Here is a 25,737-nt window from a genome sequence, read left to right as displayed (position 1 = left end):
TGGCATGTTCAGTTGGGATATGATTTACCTTCTCGATGTAAGGAGAGAGGCAGCGTAGCTGTCGCAAATAGTAGAAACAGCTCTTGAAGGTTGCTTGGATTTGGAGAATCAGTGTAAGTGTTGAATCTAACTGTATTCCATGTTTTCTGACTTGTGATTTGAGGGGGAATTCGTACTTCCCAAAAGGAATTTTGATGTCAGGTATGTATCCACTTGTGTTAGGGACCCAGAGAAGCTCGGTTTTACTTGGGTTCAGGCAAAGTTTGTTGTGTTTAGCCCATTCTTGAATTGATGTTAGGTAATCAGTTTATTCAAGGCTGTAGGTAAGTCAGTTCTACATCTGTGCGGATGATGTGCAGCTACTCATACCCACTGAACCTGAGTGTCCATTGACTGAATCAGCTCAGCTAGTGGTTTGAGGTAGATATTGAAGAGAATAGGTGACAGTATCGATCCTTGTGGTATCCCACAGGTCAGTGTCCATGGTGGTGATGAGTTGCTGCCAAACATTATGGATTGTTGCCTCTCTGATAAGTAGGATCTGAACCAAGCAAGTACTGTTCCATTGATACCTGTTTCTGTCAATCGTGCTAGCATGATATCATGATCCAGGGTGTCAAAAGCTGCAGAGAAATCAAGCAGTACTAACATTGAGGTGAATCCCTTGTCTCGGTTTCTGTGAAGATCATCTAGTAGGGATACAAGGACCATTTCTGTACCATAACTGGGTCTGAATCCAGATTGACATGGATCTAGCCAGTTTCTCTTTTTTAACCAGTCATTAACTTGAACACAGACTGTTTGCTCTATGAGTTTCCCTAGAAACGGGATGTTGGATACTGGCCTGCAATTTTCATGTTTGTCCTGGTCAAGATTGTTTTTCTTAAGCAGAGAGCAAACCACTGCCCTTTTTAATGCTGTTGGTAGCTGCCCATTAGAAAGAGAGGTGTTCACAATTTTTGTGGTGTCTTCTGTGAGGCCCATACTTGCCTGCTGCACTATCTTTGATGGGCAGGGATCGAGGGAGCAGGTAGTTGGTCGAAGGTCTCTTAGGATTTTGTCAAGGCTCTCGTCTGTCATTGGGTTAAAAGTGTCGCATCTGTCTCTGTCAGGAGGGGGCAAGTTTGTGCACCCCTGGTTGACTGGTTGGGGACTAGGGATTGCCAGTTAATCCTGGTGGAGACTTTTAATTTTGTTGGCAAAGTATGCAGGAAGATCATTGCAATTCAGTTTAGACTGGGCAGGCTGGTTCTGTTGTGGGGGCTGCAGTACGCTGTTTACTATACTGAACAACTGCTTGGTTTAATGGGTAGCCTGTGCAATGCATTGCGAAAAATACAGTTTTTTGCAGTTTAGTCTGTCTTCATCCAGGTGAGATTTGTGCCATCTCCTTTCCAGTTTTTGTCCTTTTGTCCTGATGCGACAGACATTTTTTTCAGACAGTACTGCAGAATCTGTTTGGTATCTAGATTCCAACTCCACCCTCCTAGGCCTGTTATTGCAGTTGTGAGGCTGCACCCTTCACAACCATTTTTTTTTGTTTTCAGGTCAATTGGTTGTTAGGCCTTGCCATTGCAAGTCCCTATTGTCCTAGCATGGTAGCTAGGGATTCCCAGTTGTGAGATATGGCCTGCTTGTCCTCAGAGAAAGTGAAGTTACTTATGTGTAGCAGGTGTTCTTCAAAGACAGCAGGCCACAAACCCTCCCTCCTCCACTTGGAGTTGTCTTTTCTAGCTATGTCATTAGACTGCTGGTCCCACGCTTGCACATCGGGCAGGAAGGCACCTGCGTATGCACGGTGGGATGCTGCAAAAGGCCTCTTAAAGAAACAGAGTGCTGGACAGTGTCCACACTATGCTCTGTCAGATGATGTCACCCATTTGTGAGAATGATTGGCCTTCTGTTCTTGGAGAACATCTGTTACAGGTAAGTAACTTCACTATCAATGAGCAGTTGGTATTGAGATGATTTATTGTGATTCCCTGCAAGGTTTAAATTTTTCACCCGCTGAATCGCTGGAATCTGCAAGCCCTGACAGATAAGAACAAGTTATTCTGATTGACATTTAATATAGTTTATTTATAATGGTTGCTTAAGTACTACTCCAACCTTGTTAATTAAAGTTGTTTACAATAATCAAGAAGATAGAAGCCTTTGATACAGTTTTCTTTTTTATGTTTGTCTTTCTTCCATAGTATCGACAACTTCCAGAAGATACTAAAAAGGAAAAGAGAACACGGATCCCCTACAAACCCAATTATAGCCTGAATCTCTGGAGTATTATGAAAAATTGCATTGGCAAAGAGCTCTCCAAGATCCCTATGCCGGTAAGGCAGGAATGATTCCAAGCAAGAAAGTCCTTATTTGGACTGTGATGGGGTGTAGGGGTAGATAAGAGTGCCAACACCTTCTGGAATGTCAATGAAGAATGAGACAAAAGAGTTGAAAGCTAAAACATCACACTTCTCTACATTATATTAGTAATCCCATTGATCTACACTAGTGAACAGTATAGTCGAGTTTGCCTTTTTAGGACTAAGACGAACAGCAAAATTTCACATACCATGAAATCTACATATCCTATATAATAATTTGCACCTTCAACGTTCTACGTCTGGATGCCTGGGTTCGTAACATCCATTCCCACTCATTGCCCCGCCCTCGCGTCAAAACGTAATGACGTCAGAGGGCGGAACAATGAGAGGGAAGGGAACGCTGGAGGCGAGCTGACGTTAGGAGGGATGTTACGAATGGAACGGAAGCCAGCGCCAGCCAGCCAGAGAACGTTCAGGCACAAATCGAGGGGAGGAGAGAATCGCGGGACATCGAGGGGAGGGAGGAAGGAGGGAAGGGGAGGGCAGGGCAGAGGAGAATTAATGGACATTGATGGGATGGGAGGATAGTAGAGGAGAGAATCGCGGGACACGGATGGGAGGGCAGGTAAGAGGAGAATCGCTGGATGGGGAGGGGAGGGAAGAATCACTGGACATGGAGGGGGAGGGCAGGGGAGAGAGGGAAAAAAAACCTTACAGGACAGCCTATCTAGGGCCCGTTTCATTGTTGAGAAAATGGGCTTGGTTCCACTGGTCACCAATATCTTAAGCAGAGCAGAGATCAGTCTTATAATGATCTCCACATGGTTGGTAAGCATGCCAGCACTCCTAAAGGATGAAGTTTAGTTTCACTAAGTTGTTGATGCCAAAGTAACGATAGAGTTTACAATAAAATAGGATTACACAAGAGTGGTTAATCTAGATACTAGAGAAGTGGTTGAAGAAAGATAATCAGAAGTAATAGGATAGGAACCCTCTGCTTGATCAGAGACTATAGTTTTTGTGACATGAGTTTTGGCTGTTTTCCAAATCTTTATACTTCCTCATTGCTGTGTTTTCTTTGATTAATGGCAGGAAGAGTTTCCAGTGAGGTACCAGTAGTACAGTTCCCAGTACAGTGTTTTGAGCTATTGCTAGTAAGTACACTGAATTAGCTTTGGTGCTAAATGCCAACATACATGAACACTCTGGATCTACCCAAGGCAGCTCTACATCTTGATTCCATCGGAGACCTATAATCTTTTTCTTTCAGTGCCCAAGCAGAAGCGATCCTCTCTGCTTCTTATTGATAAAAAAATCATTTGAAGGTAAGTGTTTTACTGAAGAAAAAGGGCATAGTATAACAAGTTGATAGGATTGTCTCCTAAAATCTAAAAATACTTGGGCTGTAAGAATCTTTCTCTGAGGACAAGAAGACAAATGCTAATAAGAAAGGATGTATGGTAGACCTTGACCAAATTTCAGAAGACTGTGTTTGTGAGGAGTTAGCTAAACTAAATGTAAACAAAGCGATGTGGCCAGATGGGATATATTCAAGGGTACTGAAGGAGCTTAAGGAAGTTCTGTTGGCTCTGCTGTCTGAACTTTTCAGTACTTCTCTAGTCAGGAGTGGTCCTGGAAGACTGGAGAAGGGCGGATGTGGTCTTTTTCCACAAAAAGGAAGTAAGGAGGAGACTGGAAACTACAGGCCAGTTAGTCTTACATCGGTGGTAGTAAATTAATGGAAAACACTTTTAAAAACTGAGGATAGAGAGTTTTCTGGAATCAAATGGATTGCAGGACCTGAGGCAGCATGGTTTTACTAGAGGGAAGGTCTTGTCAGTCTAATTTGATTAAACTTCTTTGACTGGGTGACCAAAACAGTTGTATTTGCATAAGTAATAAGTATTTGTGATACTGGGAAAGACTAAAGGTCCATCAAGCCAGCATCCTGTTTCCAACAGTGGCTAATCCAGGTCACAAATACCTGGCAAAGATCCGAAAAAAGTACAAAACATTCTATACTGCTTATCCCAGAATAGTGCATTTTCCCCAAGTCCATTTAATAATGGTCTGTGGAACTTTTTCTTTAGGAAGTTGTCCAAACCTTTTTTAAAGTCTGCTAAGCTAACCGCTTTTAACCACATTCTCTGGCAACGAATTCCAGATTTTAATTACACGTTGAGTGAAGAAAAATGTTCTCCAATTTGTTTTAAATTTACTACATTGTAGCTTCATCGCATGCCCCCTAGTCCTAGTATTTTTGGAAAGCGTAAACAGATGCTTCACATATACCCGTTCCACTCCACTCATTATTTTATAAACCTCTATCATATCTCCCCTCAGCTGCCTTTTCTCCAAGCTGAAGAGCCCTATCCGGTTTAGCCTTTCCTCATAGGAAGTCGTCCCATCCCCTTTATCATTTTCTTCGCCCTTCTCTGCACCTTTTCTAATTCCACTATATCTTTTTTGAGATACGGTGACCAGAATTGAATACAATATTTGAGGGGAGCACTAGATATGGTGTACTTGGATTTCAGTAAAGCCTTTGACACAATCCCATATAGGCAACTGATAAATAAACTGAGTGTCCTCGGTCTGGACCAAAAAGTCACTAACTGGGTTTATAACTAGTTAAGTGGAAGAAGACAGAGGGTGGTGGTAAATGGAGTTCACTCAGAGGAAAAGGATGTTACAAATGGTGTACCATAGGGATAGGTCCTTGGACTAGCTCTTTTTGACATCTTTGTGAATATTGTCTTTGTGAATGATACAAAACTCTGGTGGTGTGGATTTCATGAGAAGGGATGTAGCAAAGCTAAGAGAATGGTCCAGAAACTAACATCTAAGATTTAATGCTAAAAATTTCAGGGTCATGCACTTGGGCTATGGAAACCAAAGGGAGCAGTACCATTTGGGAGGAGAAGTAATTCTGTGCTCAAAAAAAGAGTGAGACTTAGGGGTGATAGTTTCTGATGATCTTAAGGTGGCCATACATGTAGAAAAGGCAATGGCCAAAGCCAGAACATAAGTATTGCTATACTGTGACACACCAAAGGTCCATCAAGCCCAGCATCCTGTTTCCCAACAGTGGCCAATCCAGGTTACAAGTTCCTGGCAAGATCACAAAACAGTACAATACATTTTATACTGCTTATCCTAGAAATAAGCAGTGGACCGGGTTACAAGTACCTGGCAAGATCACAAAACAGTACAATACATTTTATACTGCTTATCCTAGAAATAAGCAGTGGATTTTCCCCAAGCCCATTTTAATAATGGCTTATGGACTTTTTTTGTTACATTTGTACCCCGCACTTTCCCACTCATGGCAGGCTCAATGCGGCTTACATGGGGCAATGGAGGGTTAAGTGACTTGCCCAGAGTCACAAGGAGCTTCCTGTGCCTGAAGTGGGAATTGAACTCAGTTCCTCAGTTCCCCACGACCAAAGTCCACCACCCTAACCACTAGGCCACTCCTCCACTTTTCTCTTAGGAAGCTAGCCAAACCATTTTAAAACCCCGCTAGGCTAACTGCTTTTACTACATTTTCTGGCAATGAATTCCAGTGTTTAATTACATGTTGAGTGAAGAAATATTTTCTCCAATTTGTTTTAAATTTACTGCTTTGTAGCTTCACTGCATACCCCCTAGTCCTTGTATTTTTGGAAAGAGTAAACAAGCAATTCACTTCTACCCTTTCCACTCCACTTATTATTTTATAGACCTCTTATTATATCTCCCCTCAGCTGTCTTTTCTCCAAGCTGAAGAGCCCTAGCCACTTTAGTCTTTCCTCATAGGGAAGTCGTCCTATCCCCTTTATCATTTTTGAAGGATGCTTGAGTGCATAGGAAGAAGAATGGCCAGCAGAATAAAGGAGGTTATACTGTCTCTGTACAAGTCTCTGGTGAGATCCTTTTTAGAGTACTTTGTGCAGTTCTGGAGACCGCACCTTCACAAAGATAACCAGGATGGAGTCGGTCCAGAGGGTGGCTACTAAAATGGTGAGTGGTGGTCACCATAAAGCATATAGTGACACTCATTGACCTCAATATGTATACTTTAAAAGAAAGACTAGAGAGAGGAGATATGAATGAGACATTTAAATATCTCTGTGGCATAAATGCACAGGAGGCAGGTCTCTATCAACATAAAGAAAGCTGTGGAACGAGAGGGCATAAGATTAATTGAAGAGGGATAGACTCAAAATTAATCCAAGGAAATACCTTTTTACAGAAAGGATGATGGATGTGTGAAACAACCTCCTTGTGGAGGTGTTAGAGATGAAGACTGTATCTGAATTCAAGAAAGCATGGGACAGGCGTGTGGGATCTCTTTTTGGAAGGAAGAGAGAGAGGATGATATAGATGGGCCTTATGGCCTTCAACTGCCGTCATTTTCTCTGTTTCTGTTTCTATCTGCATAAAAATCCATGGACTCTAATAATGACAGAGGATGTAAATAGAGGTTAAAAAGAGGCATGCCACTTTTTAATGGGCACCAGGATGGTACCGATGTCCCACCCCGAACCTGCTGATGACGATCAGTCAGGTAAAAAGAGAACCAGTGGTAAACAGTACTACTAAGACCCATAAAACTCAACTGATGCAACAAAACATCATGGTTAACTGAGTCAATGCTGCAGTGACATCCTGAAAAAGTAAAAGAAATGCCATACTTGGTGATTCTGCACTTTTAAATAATGTGTCAAAATTCACAGTTAATAATTTCAACACCCATGAGATGGATAAAAATAAGCTTGAAGTTTCTGGAAAACAATCCACTCGAATAGCTTCACTAGTACAGAAGGGCTAGAAATAGGCCAATAAAGAACTAGGAAAAACTTTTCAGGATGGGTCTACCATTTGCCCTTTTAAGCTGGGAAGGCAGCAGCCCTAAAGTTGAAGACTGATGAACTATAGTAGTGAGAAACTTTGTAACCTCACTGCAAGCAGCTTAAACTCAACCAGTGGGACGAGGGTGTGAAAACTGAAGTAGTGGTTTCTCAGATTCAGCACTATCTCTTGTATTATTTAGTATATACATATCATCTGTCATCTGCTAGCAGGTTAGGAGTCTCTTATAGGTTTTGTGCTGGTGAAATCCAGTTTTCTTTCCTATTCAAGGCTTATTTTCAGATGCTTTTGGTTTAATATATAGATGATGGCTAACAGACAAATCGAACATGTCGGACTCAAGTCCTGTTTTTAATAAGTCAAGCTGATATCTCATATCCCTCAGAAGTTGTGCTAGGAGAAATAGATTCCTGTTTTACTAGAAATGCATAACTGAGAGTTGAAACTAGATTCTTTTTGTCCACACTGGGCAGTAGTGAAGAAAAGCTTTCTGAAATTGGAAGTGATCAGAAGATTAAAGGATTTATTGTCTGAGAATTTTAGGACTGTGGTTCATTGGTTAGCCCATATTTTGACTACTATAATCCTCTACATATGGGCCTTTCAAGTTATTTAATCAGATCTTTACAATTGCACCAAATATTTTAGCATGATTGTCATCAGGAGTATTGAGGTTTGATCATACCACTCCAGTTTTGCATGGATTGCATTGGTTACCAGTTAAATGGAGTGTCCAATTTAAAGTAGTAACACTTATTTTTGGAGCTTTAAATAATGATGACCCTTTGCCATTAGCCATTGCATTACGTATTTATTATCCACCTTGACTATTAATGCTCAGCAGACAAAATGGTATTAGATGTTCCTTCTTTCTAGCATATCCAGTTGGAGGAGTATCGATTGGCTATGTTTTACCTTGAAGGTGCACGTTTGTGGAATTCTCTTCTCTGTGAATTATGTAATGTCAGGAGCTACTAACAATTTTGAAAGTTGCTTAAAGCTTTTCTGTTTGCATAAACTTGTTGACATGGGCACTGGCTTTTAAGCTGTTTATATTTAAACTTTGACATGACTCTTATTTAAGTTTGTCATGTATTTTCATAAAAGTTATCAATGTGGGCAACTATCAAGTTGGGTTATTTTAGCTCAGGGTCCCATTTTAATCAGTGGGCCCCTGTGGTAAAATATCTCGACTTGACAGTAGCCCACATAGATAACTGCCTCCCCTTATTGTTTATATGGATTTTATTATATATGCTTAGTTGTGCAGTCTAGACATTTTTAAAATAAAAATAAGAATGTTCATCTACTCTGTAATTGCCTCCTGCATAGACTACTGCAACCTATTCTTTGCCATTTTCCTAGCAGAACCATCTTCCCCACTGCATACTGTTCATAGTCTGGGTGCTTCATTTATATTCCCTCAGGGTCCACGACAACCATGTAATCCTTATCATTAGCTTCCATCCTCTTCCACATACAGTTAAAACTTCTATTGCTCACTTATAAATTCATTCATAGCAGCTCCTTGTTTCTTCTGATTTTTCTATATTCTTCTTGTGAAATCTTTCATCTGGCAAGTAGCTCTTATTGTTACTTTTTCCTCCATTACTAACTCCCTTCTCTGCTGATACAGATTTGCTAAGCCATTTACCTGGGACAGAATTTGAGTCCCACTAAAAGCACACATCTCAAATCCAAACTAAAAGTTCACCTTTTTGAGACTGCTTTTATTTTTATTTTTGTTACATTTGTACCCCGCACTTTCCCACTCATGGCAGGCTCAATGCAGCTTACATGGGGCAATGGAGGGTTAAGTGACTTGCCCAGAGTCACAAGGAGCTGCCTGTGCCTGAAGGGGGAATCGAACTCAGTTCCTTAGTTCCCCAGGACCAAAGTCCACCACCCTAACCATTAGGCCACTCCTCCACTTTTACATTCTGTCCCACTAAACATTCTCTTAGATTGATTAGAATGTAACTGTTTTCTTCATTCCAGCATCCTCTCTCTACCTGCGAGGCAAGGGCTGAGACAGGAAGCAAATGGCTGTTTTCCCTGCGATTTGGACACTGACCAGTAATTAAGACAGAACCCTATGTGCTTATATATAATGAAACACCTGGTGCAGTCTCTAGAACTGTTCTGTTTGAGGCAAATATTTAGGTCTCCTAGTGGAAGAACTCTGCTGTTTTTCATGTTTCTTACCATATTTTCTTTGTTGATCTCTTCCTCCTTCTAGGTGAACTTTAATGAGCCCTTATCTATGCTACAGCGGTTGACAGAGGATCTGGAATACCATGAATTGCTAGACCGTGCAGCAACGTGTGAGAGTTCTCTGGAGCAACTGTGCTACGTAGCGCCTTTACTCATGTATCATCCTACTCTACTACCATCTTCCGCACCAGCAAGCCTTTTAACCCCCTCCTTGGGGAGACCTTTGAACTTGACCGACTGGAAGAAAGTGGGTTTTCGTTCTCTTGTTGTGAGCAGGTGAGGCTGCAGGACAGAAGAGGAAAAAGCAGGAGCCTGTAAGAAAAATCGGCAGTAATGCAACAAGGACCTTTTATAGTTCCTTCTATGAAATGAGAAAATTTGGGGATGAGATTCACATGGAAAGAATGTGTGTGAACAGATATTTTTATGTGACATTTATAGAAGCAACCCATAATAAGCACCTACAGATAAATGACAGAATTAATGAAGGTAAGGTAGGACCCTTTCATTTTTAGAGAAAAGAGAATTCCAATGGAAATAGCAAAACTGGAAATAACATTTGGGCTAAATGAGATATTAATAATGATATACTGGAAGTATTTAGGTGGCAAATTGGATTAGGAAGTGTCTAATTAATAGCAGAGGGTGGAGGAGTGGCCTAGTGGTTAGCGTGGTGGACTTTGGTCTTGGGGAACTGGGTTCGATTCCCACTGCAGGCACAGGCAGCTCCTTGTGACTCTGGGCAAGTCACTTAACCCTCCATTGCTCCAGGTACAAATAAGTACCTGTATATAATATGTAAGGCGCATTGAACCTGCTATGAGTGGGAAAGCGCGGGGTACAAATGTAACAAAAATAAAATAAAGAAGGTACCAGCAGATTACAACAGGGATCTTAATAGGTTTGGTTCTAGTCATTTTCAAAACTGATAGTACTGGATAGAAAGTACGTCTTCAATACAGACAATGTTAAGATCTTCAAGGTGGTTAATATTCAAGGATGATTGGACCAAATACATTTTTGGAAGTTAATGTAAACAAGAAATGTGGCCTCTAAGATTTAATACAAAGAAATACAATTATACATTTGAAGCGTAGATGCATACAGTGCCTTTAGAAATCTTTACACCTTTGTTCACTTTTTACATTCTGCTGTCTAAAAAATGCAATTCAGAATTAATTAAAATACAAATTTATGTATGTGGTCTACACAACATACTCTACATTTGCAGTATGAAAGAAAAGTCTAGAAATGTACGAAAAGTAAGAAATAAGAACAAAAGTCTTGATTGCATATGTCTTCATGCCACTTGCTGCAGTACTTGGTGGATGTCCCTTTTACAGAAATAACAGCTATGAGTCATGTAGACTTAAAAGTTATAGTACACTGTACATGCGTTCAGCACTAGGTGGCAAGGATAATGCCACCCACATTGCCTGCTTCTCCTCAGAGAAATAAATATATATAAACTAGTAAAAAAGGCCCGTTTCTGACACAAATGAAACGGGTGCTAGTAAGGTTTTCCTCGGAGTGTGTATGTTTGAGAGAGTGTATGTGAGAGTGACTGTGTGTGAGAGAGAGAGTGAATGTGCGAGTGTGTGTGTGTGTGAGGGAGAGTAAGTCTGGGTGCGACTGTGTCTTTGAGAGAGAGAGAGTGTGTGTGTATGAGAATGAGAGTGTGTGCAAGTGCGTATGTGAGACAGTGAGAGAAAGTGTGTTTCACACAGATACAGTGTGTGCGCGAGAGAGAGAGTGTGTTTGAGACACAGACTCTCTGTATGAGACCAAGAGAGTGTGTGAGTGACTGTGTGACACATAGAGAGTGAATGTGATACAGTGTGAGACATAGAGTGTGTGAGAGAGAGAAAGACATTGACTGTGAGAGAGAGTGTGTGTGTGACAGAGATACCCCTCCCCCCCTCTCTGGTGTCAGGCCCCCCTCTCTCTCTCTCTGGTGTCTGAGCGTTACTGTTTCAGGAACGCTGAGCTCTGGCTGTGCTTCAAGGAACTGACCAATCCTATTTAATAGAATGCACCGCCAACATTCTGAAGCCGAGAAGACAACTCGTGTGGTTGGTCACTTCTGCTTGTGACGAACCCAGAAGTACGTGATGTCAATTCAGGAGATGGATACAGAGAGTAGGAATGCCTCAGCCATGCAGTCAGCTTCAGAATGTTGGAGGTGTGTTTTATTATATAGGATATGTATATATGTATGTATGTATATGTGTATATGTATACATACACAAATATAAAAGTAGGTGTACAATGTACGTGTGTGTGTGTATATCTATATCTATAGATATAAATTAAAGTAGGTGTGCCTATATGTATATCGTAATGGCTCAGAGGCTCAGCCCTGACAAGTTAGGCAAAACAGTAAGATCTGACTCCCTTTCTCCACAGCCCAGGCACAGAACCCCAAGGGTGGTTGAAAACCTGGAATGGTCCTGGAAGGGAACTCAGCCCTATAGTCACTCTCAGGAAGCCTAAGAGTCAGTCCGTGGGAGCGGGCCAGGATGCAGAGTTAGCCCTGGCTCACTAGGCAATATAATATGGATTCATATTGAGGATGGGAGGAGGAGGAGGGGCCCTCATGGGTTGACAAGAAGAACACAGACGGGGTGAGGGAGCTGAGATGGACTGGTTGGAACAGGGAGAGCTTCAGGCTGCCTCAGTTACCCTTTCCTGGATTGTGTTTTTAGCTCTTTATTTCATCGTTGAACCATGGTATTGAGTTATGCTTTCGTGAGTTTCTTGTCCGTAAGGGTGCTATTTCAGCTAGTATGCATTTGCACCTTTTATCCCATTCCATGAGGAAGTATATAGAGTCTGTTTGTGCTGTCCATTCATTGTTGTATGTCAGTTGCTAGAATGTTTTCGTGTCTACTTGACCTCGTGCTGTAGGGTGTGTGTTCTTGTATTTGGTGTACTCCCATCTTCCGCCAGTGTAGGGATAAGTTTAGTTTGTAGTGATCAGTCCAGGGTGTTTCAGTCCAGTTAATATCTGTTATTTTTAAGTTCTGGTCTGTTGAAAGTTTATGTGAGATGAGATCAAGTGTGTGCCCTTTGATGTGGGTTGCTTGCATTTGTGGCCATTAATTGGAACGAAGGCCAAACTAACTTCATGGACTTCATCTCAAACATATGTGTAACCAACTCCAATGTACTAGTACTAGGCGACATCAACCTTCACTTAGAAGGCCCAAACTCAATCAACGCACAGGAATGTAAGGAATCCTCCACTTATGGAATAAGTGGAGGAATTCCTTACATTCCTGTGCGTTGATTGAGTTTGGGCCTTCTAAGTGAGGTTGATGTCGCCTAGTACTAGTACATTGGAGTTGGTTACACATATGTTTGAGATGAAGTCCATGAAGTTAGTTTGGCCTTCGTTCCAATTACCTGGAGGTCTGTAAAACAAGACACAGTTCAAATGATCGTGTAGGGTTTTGTTGTGGATTCTGGTTGAGGCAATTTCAAGTTGAGGTGTCATGGACTCGGCCGTGGTTTCGGTGGTAAAATGGGATCGATATTAGTGCTGTGCCTTCGCTTTTCTTTTCCTTTCTGGTCCAGTGTGTGATTTTGTATCTTGGAGGGCACAGGTCTATGATTAAAGGGTCCTTTTGGTCGTGGATCCAGGTTTCCGTGATGAAGAGTAGGTCAAGGTCTTCTGCCATGATCCAGTCTGTTAGTATTGCTGTTTTGTTTACAGCAGATCTGGCGTTGATGTAGCCCATTTGGATTGTTTGGAATGGGTCTTCTGTGTTTGGTGTTGTGTGGACTTTTATTAGTTGTCGTTACTTGTTGAGGTGGGTTTGTTTGGACGACTCTTTGCATTTTGTGGTGGTTGTCCGCATGATGGTGTTCTTCCTTTGTTTAAGTTGTTGCCAGTTTGTTGAGATGTGGTGTATCATATCAATCTTTGATGATTGTATAGTATGCGTATACTGTTACTTTCTGCGAGAGGGGTGGTTAGTGTTAAGTGGATCAGTGTTAAGGAGTAGATTATTAGGAGTAGTTTGAAGGTATTCATTTTGGTTTTTATTCACTGTGGACTACTAAAAAGACCGTGTTCTGATGACTGGATGCTTGGTAGGGCTTTTGTTTTTTGGTGTGGGGTCTGGTGTTCTGGTCTTGTGTGTTACTTCAGCTTGCCTTTCAGCTGTTAAAATCAGTATTGGATCAGGTTTCAGTGATAACTTAGTGAGCAGAGGAGAGGAGAGGAGAGGGGGGAGAGTAGCTCTGAGTCAGGGTCCTCCTTTAATCTGTCTCTTAGCAGCTAATTGTTTCCCATCCTCCTTGCCCAGCGGGTCTTCAGGGCTCTTATTTCTGGCTTTGGCTGGAGGCAGAGGGGAGGGGGGACTTCAGAGCACTTTCAAGGTAATTAGCAGGGAGGTGTTATGCATGCAGCACAAAGAACTGAAGTTGGAGGATTCCTTCTCACTCTGATATCCTGCTTCAGAGTTTCTGATCAGTTCTGCAATAGTCACTTTAAGCTACTCTCACCTCTCAATCCTTTTTACGCGTGCTTAAAATTTTAAAGTGATCATAGATTTGCCTATACAGAACCAGTTTCTCCCTCTGACATCTCTGGCTGTCTTTGGTTACTGACAAGTCAGTCCAGAGGGGGAGGGGCTGCTCCTAATCAGGGAGAGGTAATTGAAGGACAATAGGAAGTACTTGACCCAATTGCTCATTGGAATGTGTTCAGTGGGGAATGCTATTACTTCAGCACTGGTTTTAGGCTTCCATAAAATCCTCTGCCCTTTCACAAACAGCTCTTCCAATTAATGCACTCAAACAGTCCCAAACATTGCTTTTCTTAGCTGAAAGCTCACTTGTGTGCAGACCAGTCAACCTCCAGACCGATACAATCAGAGTCACTTGATTCACTTTCCTTTCCTATTTGATTGACTCACCCAAATCTGCTCTCCTCACAGCTTAACTTTTCTAGTTTGATCAAATTCAGTGCAGAAGGTTTTTTTCAAAGGCATGTTTGTCCCCCTGAAAGTGTCCTCATCCCCTGCAGTAACTATCCAGTTTTTACTTTGGTTTTTGCCATCAGGCCTCCCTAGACTTGTTAGCAGTATCAATATCTCGAGGTATAACCAATAATTTACTCACAGTCAGATGTCCAGAAGTTTTGCACAGAGACTTCGTAATTCTGATAGCTGTGTTAGTGGTTGGAGGTAGAAATCCAAAGGGAGGCAGCAGCCTCGGGCTGCTGCCGTGTGCTTAGCCCCTTGGAGCCTGTCTCCGGGACACCCCCATCACTGACCCTTTTTGTCTGTGTCAGAAGCGTTGCCCAGGGCACAGAGACTCCGCAACTCTGAGAGCTATGCCAGTGGTTGGAGGTAGAAATCAGAAGAGAGGCAGCATCCTCGGGCTGCTGCTGTTGCTGTGCAACGAGCCCTCTGGAGCCTGTCTCCCGGGCACCTCCGCCGTACCGCTCTTGCTCCTCTCGCTGCTGCCGCTGCCTCGACTGCTCTGATTGTTTGGCGCAGTCGGCTGAGCCCTCGGTGGCTTTGGCGACCCTCGCCGAGAGCACCCCACGCCTCCACAGTTCCCGCGCTCCTGGGGCAGCTCCGCCAGGCACGGGCTCCTCTCCCTCTGCTGCCGTCTGAGGAACCAGCGGGTGGGTGAGGATGCAGAGCCGGGCGCGCGACCGCTGTCATGCGAGCCTCGTGCAGTCCCCCGTGGGGAGAGGCTCGGTCGTCTCTCCCTACTCTGGGTGGGCTGGCAGGCAAGGAGGCAGAGTTGGGCGCGCAACCACCATCGCTTGAGCCTCGGGCCTAGGTCAGCAGTTTTATACATAAGCCATAAGACACAACTATAGATAATCATTGGTTCAGATTGTATTCTGCTACCATCAGCAGGTCATTGTAGATTTAGGGCAAAGTTCTTCAACTTCGTTCTGTGCAGTTTAAGAAAGGAATTAAAAACTCATATGTTTGTTTGTTCAAGCTTATGGGACATTAGACCAATGGTATAGTCTTGTTTTGCCGCAATGTATGATTCTATATGAGTGTTGTGAAAATGTATGATCTTGTTTTAGAGATGTATTATTTATTTTTTGTTGTATTGGTATATTTTATTTTGTATGTTTTGGAGGACCAGGATTGGGATTGATAACCCTAGCAGAGAGCAGAAGGATCAAGAGAGTACGGAGAAGAGTAGGAGTGGCATGATGGCAGTGACGAGGATGAGATGTACTCAGACAGAATAGAGATGGTTGAATGAAAAGAAGAACAGCACCACGGGCCTTTAAAAATGGAACACAGTTCTTTAATGAATGAGCCTTGACAAAAAGACCCGACACGGGCCGTGTTTCGGTGACTAGCACCTGCTTCAGGGGTCACAGTGATGACGTGGAAAACTTGGGGAATAACTCGAATATATTCCTCTACAATATATTATTCCTTAACCCACGTCTCATGTAGTAAAAGCTACAAAGCACCAAGGCACTTTCACTTTCTGTATCCAAATGGAAGAGGAAGAGACGGCCACTTTGGTTCTCAAATGTAGTTGCTGAAAAGATAAGAGAAAAAATGTTAGCCTTCATAAGTTACAAGACAACGCAGAAAGATTAAGACAGGCAAAAATACCTAGAAAAGCAAAGAGAAGCTGGAAAAGCTGTCAGGAAAGCAAAGATACAAATGGAAGAAAAGGGAGCCAGTACAATAAAACTGGAGGGCAATATAGAAATGTTAAGAGATGGGAGAAAATGCTAAAATGGTATAGTGACACTCGAGAGTGAAGGGGAGGAATATGTAGAAGCTGATACGGATAAAGCTAAACTGCAATTATTTCTGTTATGTGTTCGTGGATAAAAGGCCGGGGGTAGGACTGCAGAAAACAAATGCTAATGGGAATGGATGTTTGGTAGACCAGGACTGATTCTCAGGAGCTAGCTAATCTAAAAATAGACCAAGCAATGGGACCTTTTGAGATACTTCTGAGGGTACTCAAAGAACTCGGGGAGGTTTTTGCAGCTCAGCTGTCTGACCTCTTCAGTGCTTTCTTAGAATATGGAGTGGTCTCGGTGGACTGGACAGATGAGGTCCCTCTACATAAGAGTGGAAGTAAGGAGGAGGTTGGGAATTACAGACCTGTTAGTCTGACCTTGATGGTGAGTAAACTAATAAAAATGCTTCTAAAGCAGAGGATTGTGAGGTTTCTAGAATCGAATGGGCTTCAGGACTGAAGACAGCATGGTTTCACTAGAGGCAGGTCTTGTGAGGCTAATCTGATTTCTTTGACTTGGTGACTGAACAGTTGGATATGGTAAGGGCACTAGATGTGGAGTACTAGGATTTTAGCAAAGCTTTTGACACAGTTCTGCACAGGCGACTGATAAATAAACTGATGGGCTGATGATCTGAAGCAAAAGTGGGTGCTAGAGGCTATTAACGCCGTATGTACTAGCGCCCATATTTGTTACCGCGCCATGATCAGAGCCTCCAAGCGTGTGAAACAATGTACTTGCAGGCTTTTTCAGCAAGTAGCAGGCAAATGCATGCTAAACAGTTATTTCATTATTTCTCCCCAATGCTCATTGGGCAGCACACCATACTTTGGCACACTGCCTGTGGCAAACCTTACACCAGCTCAGAGCTGGCGTTAGGGTTTGTGGAACTTAGGGGAGGAATGGGGAGCCCTGTCCAGCATGCATTTGCATGATAGCAGGCCCCCATCCCCACTCAAAGCCAGCGACACGGGGGCTGGAGGACCAGCAGACCTTCAGTCTCCCCAACCTGCCCTTTGCACCCAAAAATAAGCCCTGGTGGCCCAATAGGCTGCAAACACAAGCCCCTCTCCGCCTGGTGGTCTAGCAGCCTTCTTCCCACTCCCCATACATTAGTGGTGGAGGAGGGAGTAGCAAACTCTCTCCTCTTTCAACACCGCCTCCCGTTAGATTTTTATTATTATAATAAGAGAAGGGCGTCCAAAAAGGACATCTTTTTAGAGGGGTGTGGGGTTTTTTTGAGTGAAGGATGTCCCTGACAACATTTTTTTTCTTCCGATTCTTTCCTTTGCCCCAGCGAGAGGTGTAGACCTCCTGTTTGGTTTGCCACGGTAAGGGGATCGGAAAACGGTAGTGCATCTCATTATAATAGCCTTACATATATGCAGATGATGTCACAATCTACATCCCGTTCCAACGAGATCAACCCAAGCTTTTGTATCATGCACACCTGGGCGGATGCATTCCAACTAAAACTTAACGCAGAAAAAACACAATGTCTTGTACTCACCTCACAACATAACACAAAAAACTTCACCATAAACACACCATACTGTACGCTTCCGCTTTCACAAAACTTGAAAATTCTTGGAGTTACCATAGATCGAAATCTCACTCTAGATGCCCACGTGAAGAACACGACGAAAAAGATGTTCCACTCCATGTGGAAACTCAAAAGAGTAAAACCTTTCTTCCCGAGACACGTCTTCCGAACCCTGGTACAATCAATGGTAATAAGTCACCTGGACTACTGCAATGCATTGTATGCTGGCTGCAAAGAACAGACTATCAAAAAGCTCCAAACAGCCCAGAACACTGCCGCCAGACTCATATTTGGAAAAACGAAATATGAAAGTGCAAAACCACTAAGAGAGAAACTTCACTGGTTCCCACTTAAGGAACGCATTGCGTTCAAAATCTGCATGATGGTACACAAAATCATTCAAGCAGATGCCCCAATCTACATGCTAAACCTTGTGGACCTACCTCCCAGAAACGCCACAAAATCATCCCGCAAATTTCTCAATCTACACTTCCCCAGCTGTAAAGGTCTAAAATACAAGATGATGTATGCCACTACCTTCTCTTACATGAGCACGCAGTTATGGAATGCATCACCCACAGATCTAAAAACAATCGAGGAAATAACTAACTTTCGTAAATCTGTGAAGACATGTTTCTTCAACAAGGCCTACAAAGAGAACCCATAGCTCCAACAATCCACCTCACCAATCCATCCAGTTACGAAAGTCCACCTTCTAAACCTACCCACCCAATCACTTCCTTCTACTTCACTTTACTTAATCTCTACTTATTACTAACTGTATCTGATATCCTGGAATGACAATATCATAACTAAACTATGTAAGCCACATTGAGCCTGCAAATAGGTGGGATAATGTGGGATACAAATGTAATAAATAAATAGTGTAGCTCATTATAATAGCCTTTGGATCATTTGCATTCCGTTTTCGTTAGCTGCTCCCGTGACAGGAAAGTGCCCTTTTGTGCGTGTCCCTGTTTACTACTTGAACGTTAAACTGGCTAGAACCAGTTTAAAACCCACGTTGCTGGCTCATTAACTTTAGTGCATCTAGCCCTTAGCCAGGAAGAAAAGAGAGTAGGATCTCTTTGCTGAGGCTCTGTGAACAATTATACATCCTGATCTTCCCAGGTACTACTTAGCTAGTATACAAATGTTTAGATAGTTTTATAATTGATTGATATTTCAGTTACTTGTTACTGTTTGCACCTTTTTTGTTAATTGTTCAATATTTTTAAGACAATAAACACAGTTCAGTTTATTGCCTCTGCTGTCTAGACTGATAAAGAATCCTGGTGGTTTGTGAACTATGGGACCACTGAGAATGTGGCCCCAGTAACCTAGAAATCACTGGGGATAATTTGAGAGTGGGAGACTCACCCAGAGGCGATTAGGACCCAGTCAGTGGGAGAAGCGTGGAAGGTGCAGGCGGACCTGAGCTGTGCTGGGGATAGACACCCTATGTGGCCACGGGGGTAACCCCAGGCGGGTAGCTAGGCATTTTGTGATGGTGGTCAAACAGGTAGAAAAGGCAACAGTCAAAGCCAGAAGGATTCTTGATTGCATAGGGAGAGGAATGGCCAGCAGGAAAAAAGAGGTGATAGTGCCCTTGTAATATGTCTCTGGTGAGGCCCCATTTAGAATACTGTGTTCAATTCTGGAGACTGAACCTGCAAAAATATATAAACAGGATGGAATCGGTCCAGAGGGCGGTTACAGAATTGGTCAGTGTTCTCTTTCATAAAGTCTGTGGGAGATTCTCAATATGTATACTTTGGAAGAAAGGCGGAAGAGAGGAGATATGATAGAGACGTTTAAATACCTCTGTTTCAGTAATGTATGGGCAGTGAGCATCTTTCAAATGAAGGAAATCACTGGAATGAGAGGGAATAGGATGAAGTTAAGTTATAGGCTCAGGAGTAATCTAAGAAAATACTTGTGAAGAAACAGTGTGTTTTAAGCCTGTAAAATGTATTGGATATTTTCCTGCATTAATTATGTCTTAAAGTGTTTTTGTCCTATTTGGCCAGCAGGTGGTGTTTCTCTGCTGTAAAACTGTTACAGAGAAAAAGAATGTTCTTTAGTTTTAGCGCACTGAAAGCAAGAAGCAGTATATGTTCAAATTTTCTTGTTCTGGGCTCTGATTGGCTGAGCTGCTCATTTTTATTTGGAGAGTACTGGCTTTTGCACCAATCTTAGCCAGGGAGAAAAGTGAGGGTGAATTATATGTCCTGATTTTCCCAGGTACTTTGTAGAAAGAAAATAAATGTTTAGTTAGTGTTATAATTGATCAATATTTCAGTTACCTGTTATTGTTTGCCTATTGCACATTTTTTGTTCATTGTTCAATTTTTAAGACAGTAAACAATTGTTTATTTCCTTTGCCTTTCTGGACTGATAAAGAATCCTGGTGGTTTGTGTGTTGGCTCTGTGAGTGCTTTTTGGGAACTGTGGGACCACTGAGAGTGTGGCCTCCAGTAACCTAGAAATCACTAGGGATATTTTGAGAGCGGGAGACTCACTCAGAGGCGGTTGTGACTTAGTCGGTGAGAGGAGGGTGCTAGTGTAGAGCATGAGCGGCAGGTGCAGGCTGACCTGAGCTGTGCTGGGGATAGACCTTCTAAGTGGCCATGGGGTAACCTCCGGCGGTTGGCTAGGTGTTTCATGACAATACTTTTTCACAGAAGGGTGATGGATTCATGGAATTACCTCCCAGTGGAGGTGGTGGATGGAGATGAGGTCTGTGTCTGAATTTAAACAGCATGGGACAGGGTCTCTTAGGGAAAAGAGGAGATAGTGGTTGGTGTGGATTGGCAGACTGGATGGGCCATTTGTCTCTTATCTGCCATCATGTTTCTGTATTTGTTCAATTTTCCATCCTATTCTACATTCTGACATTTAACTCTTAGTACTCCCTTTTGGACTGGGGGGAGGGCACCATTCTCATAGGTGGTATCTATATCATTAGTATCAGTTGGTAACAGTCGAATAATACACACACAGGAGACACATGATATATGATTTGATGATAGGTGAGAGAAATAAGCAGATAATCATAACACTAACTTTCTTGGAAGCATCTTCCATTTTGTCTCTACTTTGTGTACTGTATTTGGGAATTCTGAAGGCTAAAGAGATGTCATCTAGGATTTTAGGGAAGGCATGGATCAGCTAGCAGAAATAATAGTACAGTGAGCCTCAAAATTATATCATCATGTTGGTTCCATGAGACTGAATGCTAGGGGGAGCAGTAACATGACTGCTTCCCCCCCCCAACACCTTCCCCAAGCCCTTGGTCTTCCATAGTAATTGGAACCAGTCTCTGTTGAACTATGTGCCATCAAAATAATTTGTAACTATGTGTGTGTGTTTCTCCAATGTTATATTCCCCTCCCAACTCAGTGATTGCAGCACAGTCCTAAGTCAAGAATCACAAACCATGGTTATGTTTTGATCCCTAGCTAAAGTAGACCCTTCATCTACTTACTCTGAGATTTTATAACAAGTCACATTGTGAGAAGTCCAAATAGTCTCCTGTTTTAAGTCTGTTTTATAAAGACCTTTATAGAACTGGTGGCCTGAATCAGCCCCAGTAGCTTGCAAATACTGATTCATACTATACATTATACTTGTTCTATCATTGGTGTGAAATGTGTGCATGTATATCACAGTTCTGCCCCTGCTAAACTCAAGCTATGCCCCTAGCAGCACCTGCACAGCAAATATTGTTGCCATGTGTAGTTAGTTATGTGTACTGTTGCTTAGTTTTTCACATGTGTAAAACAGGTTTGGCATACAGTTATTCTTACTATTTAGCTCACACATTTCCATTGGTAGCTCAAGATGAGTTACACTGTAGGTATTTCCCTGTCCCCAGAGGGCATACAGTCTAAGTTTATACCTGAAGCAATGGAGAGTTCAGTGGCTTGCCCATGGCCATAAAGAATGTCAATGGGATTTGAACCTTGGTCCCTCATGCTGGCTTACCATCACATATTTAATATGTGTATGACAAGAGATGTAGAAGCCTTGTATATGTTTTTGCCTAAATGTTTTTTTTTTGTTGCCTTCCAGGTAAGCCATCACCCACCTGCTGCTGCCCATCATACAGATTCCAAACATGGTTGGTCCTTGCGTCAGGAAATCAAAATCACCAGCAAATTCCGTGGCAAATACCTTTCCATTATGCCTCTTGGTAAGACTAATGAGAAAGATCCAGAAGCAAGGGGGCAGTTTAATATTAAGATGAGATTAGATTTATTAATTTATAAACTCCTTATTACTAAGCGGTATACAAAGGTCACTTTCATAATAATTAAAAACACAGAGTAATACTTATAAAAACACATACAAAGTAGGTAATACAAGAACACAATAGTAACACATTTTACGTCTGCTCTGCTCTAATATTTATCCATGACTCAAAATAATTTATATCTCCATCAACCGATTTCTGCTTTTTACATCTTCACGTTACTATCACTGCTACATCAGTTTATCTTCAATTTATGCTGCTAGCATAAGTTTTTACAAACAGGTGATATTTTGAAACTTCTTTTAAATTGCTTTGTATCTGTTATTTATTAGGATTTGTTTATCGCCTTTTTGAAGGCCATGTACAGCAAGGATAAGTTGAACAATTTCAGCAATAAAAATATTCAAATAATAGTATATAGTATGGCATGGTATGCTACTTTGTCAATACATAGTAGATGACAACAGATAAAGACCTATACAGAACATCCAGTCTGCCCAAAGAGATACAAGCTTGTTACATAAGGTCTGAGGTAATACAAAATGATACAACATATGTATACCTGAACTTGATTTGTCTATGCTGTTTCAGGGCACACACTGTAGAAGTCTGCCTGGCACTATTCTTGTTCAAAAGCTTTTGACGTTGTTAATGAAGCCTTTGATAAGATCCATACCAGCCCATCCAAATCTATCTATACATTGTAATAAACAGCATAGAGTGTAAGCAAAGGTGGAACACATAGGCAGATAAGATAGAGCAACATGATAAGGGGGACAAATTTAAAGAAAGTTGCATGGTTGAGAAGCATCCACGAAAATGAGAAATACATCATGAAGCATCAAAGGTTTCCAGCAGTGGGGAAAAAGAAGCTGTGCTGAAAGAGAGCAACTGAACTCAGATCACGAGACCCTGCAGGACTCCACTTGCCCTTGAACCGAAATGCAGCCCTGCAAGTGGAAGAGGTGAGAGCATCCCAGAGAGAGGAGGGATTGAAGTTTGAAATCCCCAAAATTGATGAATCAGTGACCACTAAGAGGTGAAAGGTAGTAGTGGTTGCTGATTCTCTTCTGAGGGGTACAGAATTATCCATCTGTAGACCAGACATGATGTCCCGGTAGGTGTGCTGTCTGCCAGGTGCCAAAATTCAAGATGTTACATAGAGTGTACTGAGACTCATGAAGTCTAATGACTATTATCCAAGTTGGCACAAACGGTACTACTAGGTACCTCTCCGAACATATCAGAAGTGACTTCATGGCTCTGGGAGTGAGGGTGAAACAGGTGCACAGGTGGTATTCTCGTTGATTCTCCCTGTTTGAGGGTAAAGGCCAAGGCAGAGAAACTCCATCCTAGAGATGAATATGTGGCTGCGTAGATGGTGTCATCAAGAGCATTTTATCTTCCTGGACCATGGGATGCTTTTCCAAGGGCTGATGAACATAGATCTATCAAAGAAGTGTTTTCAGCAGCAGGGTGATCAAAGTCCCCAGGTAAGTACAAGTCCTCAGGGAAGTGAAGCATTAAATCTACATTATTGGGAAAAATGGGCAGCATCTGGAAAGCAGTTTATACTAATGCCTGAAGTATGGGAAGCAAGGTTTTAGATCTTGAGGCTGTGATGGAAGTAGCTGATTGTGATTTAGTGGCGATCACAGAGACATGGTTTATAGAAAACTATGACTGGGATATAGTTATACCAGGCTATAATTTGTTCAGGAAAGACAGGGTAGGAAGAAAGGAAGGAAGGGGGAGTTTCATTATATGTTATTAAAGCCACACAATTGCAGGACCTACAGGGTAAGAAAGAGGCACTGTGGATCAATCTGTAAAGAAGGAATGGCAAATGCATTTACATTTATATGATATACAGGCCTTCTTCACAGACAGAAGTGGACAGAGATTTAATTGAAGACATTCAAATATAACTGTGAAAAGGGAAGTACTACTAGTAGGTGATTTAATATGCCAGATGTTGATTGGGGTGTTCCTATTATGGGGTCTTTTAGAAGCAGCGAGATCCTGAATTCTCTACAGGGGGAACTATTCCACCAGTTAGTAATGGAACCCACGCTGGATGGGGCCATACTGGACTTACTGCTTTCTAATGGGTAGAGGGTTTCTGGTGATCATCTGGCATCTAGTGATCACTAGTTGGTAGGTTTAATATTAAGATAGGTGTGGAAGAGGGGTTCATTCAAAAGTGAAGGTTCTAGACTCAAAAATACCTATTCAGATGGGGGATTACCTCAAGGAATTGCTGTCTGGATGGGAACATCTGGAAGAAGTTGGAAAGCAGTGGCAAAACTGAAAGGAGCTACTCTAAGGGCAACAAACCTTTTTGTAAGGAAAGTAAAATAAAAGTAAGAAGAAAATGAGGCTGCTTTGTTTCTCAAAAGTAGTATCTGAAAAGTTAAGGAAAAGAGGTAGCCTTTATTAACTACAAGAGATCGCAGAAAGAGGGAGACAGGCAACAATACCTGGAAAAGCTAAGACGAAGCTGGTAAAATAGAAATCAAAGATGCAAATAGAAGAAAAAAATAGCCAATACAGTAAAATGGCGGGACAAGACATTTTTTAGGTAGATTAGTGATAGCAGAAAGTGCAAAAGTGGCATTGTGAAACTCATAGGTGAAGGGGAGGAATATGTAGAAGCTGATAAAGATAAGGTAGAATTGATGAAATATTTCTGTTCTGTGTTCACAGCTTGAAGGGTCAGGAGCAGGACCACACAAGATAAAAATAGGAATGAAGGGGTAGTAGACCCTGAACAGTTGTCAGAGGATTGTGTTTGTGAGGAGTTGGCTAAACTAAAGCGATTGGTCCGGATGGCATACATCCAAGGGTACTGAAGGAACTTAGAGAAGTTCTAGCAGCTTCGCTGGGTAACATTTTCAATGATTCTGTAGAGTCAGGAGTGGTCCCAGAGGACTGGAGAAGAGCAAATGTGATCTCTCTCCACAAAAGTGGAATTAAGGAAAAGATTGGGAACTACAGGCCAGTAAGTCTGACTTCTGTGGTAAGTAATTAATGGATATGCTTTAAAATAATGAAGAGTGCATGTATATTTGTCATTTTCTTTCTGTGCTTTTTTCAAATTTCTTCCATTTGGGAATTTTTTTTTTTCATTTTGTAATCCACTTTGCATTGTCTGGTATAAGTGGAATATAAGTCATGGAATAGAATAAAACAGAGATAATAAAGTTTTTGGAATTCAATGGATTACAGGACGCAAGGGGCAACATAGTTTCACTAGAGGCAGGTCTTGTCAGACAAATCTTGATTAATTTCTTTGATGGAGTGACCAGAGAGTTGGATCAAGGGAGAGTGCTAGGTGTGGTGTATTTAGATTTTAGCAAAGCCTTTGACATGGTTCTGCATAGATGACTAATAAATAATCTGAGTGCCCTCGGTATGGGCCCCAAAGTGACTGACTAGGTTAGGAACTGGTTGAGTGGAAGGTGACGGAAGGTAGTGGTAAATGGATCTCATTCTGAGGAAAATGATATTACTAGTGGTGTGCCACAAGGTTCAGTTCTTGGGCCGGTTCTTTTTAACATTTTTGTAAGCAATATTGCTGAAGGACTGTCTGGTAAGGTTTGTCTCTTTGCAGATGATAGCAAAATCTGGAATAGGGTAGACATCCCTGATGGGGTGGATAATATGAGGAAGGACTTAGCGAAGCTTAGAGAGGAATGGTCTGGAATTTGGCAAAACCTGAGAAATGGTATAGTTTATGGGGTGAAGAACTTTTGTGCACGAAAGAGGAGTGGGACTTAGGTGTGATCGTATGTGATGATCTTAAGGT

The 25,737-nt window shown here is 42.0% G+C and overlaps 1 protein-coding gene across 1 annotated transcript in view; it reads left to right on the top strand.

Moving 5' to 3' along the window:
* Positions 1 to 25,737, top strand: part of LOC115481419 (oxysterol-binding protein 1-like) — a 194,445-nt gene that overhangs the window by 110,137 nt on the left and 58,571 nt on the right. Inside the window, 4 exon segments of the mRNA XM_030220510.1 lie at positions 2,196 to 2,327; positions 9,409 to 9,523; positions 9,526 to 9,659; positions 21,749 to 21,869. Coding sequence (XP_030076370.1) covers positions 2,196 to 2,327; positions 9,409 to 9,523; positions 9,526 to 9,659; positions 21,749 to 21,869 — 502 coding nt within the window.

This window comes from Microcaecilia unicolor, chromosome 1, assembly GCF_901765095.1.
Source record: "Microcaecilia unicolor chromosome 1, aMicUni1.1, whole genome shotgun sequence".
NCBI classification, from domain to species: domain Eukaryota; kingdom Metazoa; phylum Chordata; class Amphibia; order Gymnophiona; family Siphonopidae; genus Microcaecilia; species Microcaecilia unicolor.
This window is presented reverse-complemented; position numbering and strand designations above follow the sequence as displayed.